The sequence below is a fragment of the Bison bison genome, unplaced genomic scaffold (genome assembly GCF_000754665.1).
Source record: "Bison bison bison isolate TAMUID 2011002044 unplaced genomic scaffold, Bison_UMD1.0 scf7180017864285, whole genome shotgun sequence".
Classification (NCBI taxonomy): Eukaryota; Metazoa; Chordata; class Mammalia; order Artiodactyla; family Bovidae; genus Bison; species Bison bison.
The window spans coordinates 1,393,080-1,395,475 of NW_011494857.1; the positions used below are offsets into that span (position 1 = coordinate 1,393,080).

The 2,396-nt window shown below is 52.6% G+C and overlaps 1 protein-coding gene across 2 annotated transcripts in view; it reads left to right on the top strand.

Moving 5' to 3' along the window:
* PRMT1 (protein arginine methyltransferase 1) overlaps positions 1-2,396 on the top strand; it is a 10,194-nt gene that overhangs the window by 4,228 nt on the left and 3,570 nt on the right. For both annotated transcript variants that reach the window (XM_010849627.1, XM_010849628.1), the window contains 2 exons: positions 6-69; positions 1,852-1,994. In XM_010849627.1, the coding sequence (XP_010847929.1) occupies positions 6-69; positions 1,852-1,994 (207 nt within the window). The remainder of the gene's footprint in view (positions 1-5; positions 70-1,851; positions 1,995-2,396) is intronic.

Consider the following 2,396-nt stretch of genomic DNA (forward strand, 5'->3'; position numbering starts at 1 on the left):
CCCAGATCGAGTGTTCCAGTATCTCTGATTATGCGGTGAAGATCGTCAAAGCCAACAAGTTAGACCATGGTGAGCCCAGGAAGAGAACGGGGTCTTTGGGGAGGGAGCGGGGGATCCCAGCTTCCCCGGGGCCCCTCAGCAAGGGAATGGGGGCCATGGAAGTCAAATTCAGGCGTTCATCCCCTGTGGGCTCTGGGCTGCCGACAGCCCCAAAATCCAGCCTTCTCAGAACCCATCACCTGATGAGCCGTCTTAGAATCTGCATGTCGAAGTCACAAGCTTAGTGCTTCAGTCTTTTATTTTAAAAAAAAAACAAAAAAAAAAAAGTTCAAGAAGCATCTTGAGTTTTTTCAGTGAGTGATAGAGTCACGTGGTTGGCACATGAGGCCCATAGTAAGAAGTCTCCCGCCCGCCTCTCAGCCACTCTTCTCTAAGTGCAGCCAGCTCTCCCTCCTGGAGAGGTTCATACCGGTGAACAAACAAGCGTGCGTATGGTTCTGCATTCACGTGCTGGTTTTTGACACAGATGGTGTTTCATATGTGCCCTTTGCGATTTTCGCCTGTGTATCGTGTAGTTTAGCACCTGACACGATGTTGAGAGGATCTTGCTTTTTGATGACGGCCATCCTCTATTTGCACATACACCAGCTCTGTTAACCAAGTTCCTGCTCATGGGCATTTGAGCTTCCAAGACTTCCGTCTCCCACGTGTAATGTCATCATCAGTCATATATGAACTAGTGTTATCTGTGAGGTCAGTTCATAAAAGTCGGGTTGCATGGATCAGAAGTGGAAGAAAGTTGGGCAGAAGGTGCCACATTGCCCTTCCCACCTGCAAGGTTTGAGGGGCGGAGAACATGGGAACGTGGGGTTTTTTGATATGAGGGCCCTTGGCATTCTAGAAGCTGAAGGGGTTTTTTAAAAAAAAAAGAGAAACTAGTGTAATGAATCCTCAAGTTCCCATCACTCAGCTTTAAATACCTCCTTTTGAAGCAAATTCTTTTTTTTTTTTTTGCAAATTCTGACTATAAATCCTGCCATGTGTCTCTAATAGATAAGGCTATTTCAAAAAACATGACCACGGGAATTTCCCGGCAGTCCAGTGGTTAGGACTGCTTTCACTGCTAGGGCCCCACTTCGATCCCTGGTCAGGGAACTAAGATCCCACAAGCTACACAGTGCAGCCAGAAAAACAAAACATGACCATGGCTGTTAGCGGCAAAATCTCTTTTTTAAAAAAAATTTACTTTTCTGCGTCAGGTCTTAGTTGCAGCGTGTGGGATCTAGTTCCCTGAGCAGGGGTTGAACCCCAGTCCCCTGTATTGGGAGCACGGACTCTTAGCCACTGGACCACCAGGGAATCCCATGGGCTGACTTCTAGTAGATTTCAGGAAGGGCGCTGCTCTGCCCCATACAAAACCCTGACCCAGAACCAGGTTGTCTGCAAATGGTTTGGCACTAGGTTCCCCATGAGTGTGTGAGGCGTGACGGGTAAGAGGGTGGCCGCCTTTCCCATTCCGTGTCCTAGAGTGAGGGGCTGTCTGCGCCGGGTCCTGGTCCTGCCTGTTAATGGCAAAATCTTAACGTCCCCTAATACCTGATTCATGTCAAGTTCTGTTCCTGCCTCAGAAATACCCCGTGATGAATGAATTTGAAAACTTGAGTTGACAGGGTGTGGCTTCAGCTCACAGAGTTCTTTAAAGATGCCCCAACACAGCCCCCAGCCCTTCCTTGAGACACAAGGCTGTCCCAGTGGGGTCCCCAGGCCCTGGGGTGTCCTCACCGCCCCCAGGGGAGGCAGGCAGACGGCTGCGCTCGGGGCTGGTGGCATGTGCCCTTGTCCGCCCCGCAGTGGTGACCATCATCAAGGGGAAGGTGGAGGAGGTGGAGCTCCCAGTGGAGAAGGTGGACATCATCATCAGCGAGTGGATGGGCTACTGCCTCTTCTACGAGTCGATGCTCAACACTGTGCTCTATGCCCGAGACAAGTGGCTGGTGAGGCCCCCGGTGGGGCGGGAGCAGCTCGTGCAGGCTGGGGGCCTGCTGTTGAGCCGGGGTGGGGGTCCAGGCAGAAAAGGAAAGCCATGCTCGGTACTTCCCACCACGGGGACTGAGTACAGGGGCTGGAAGACCTCTACACGGATGTTAGGAGGCCCACGGGCAAGATGGAGGAGGCCCAGTACCAGAGGCTAGACAGGGACAGGGAGATGGTGCTGGAAAAGAACCACAGCAGGCCAGAGGGATTAGGAGGGACTATGGACGCAGGTGCTGTCACAGCAGGCCTCCCAGGGAGCTGACCGAGACCTGAACCCTGGACGGGGAGGAGCCACATGGGATCTGAGGGGCAAGGCACACTGGACAGAGGATTTCGGGCAGTGCAAAGGTCCTGGGGCAGCA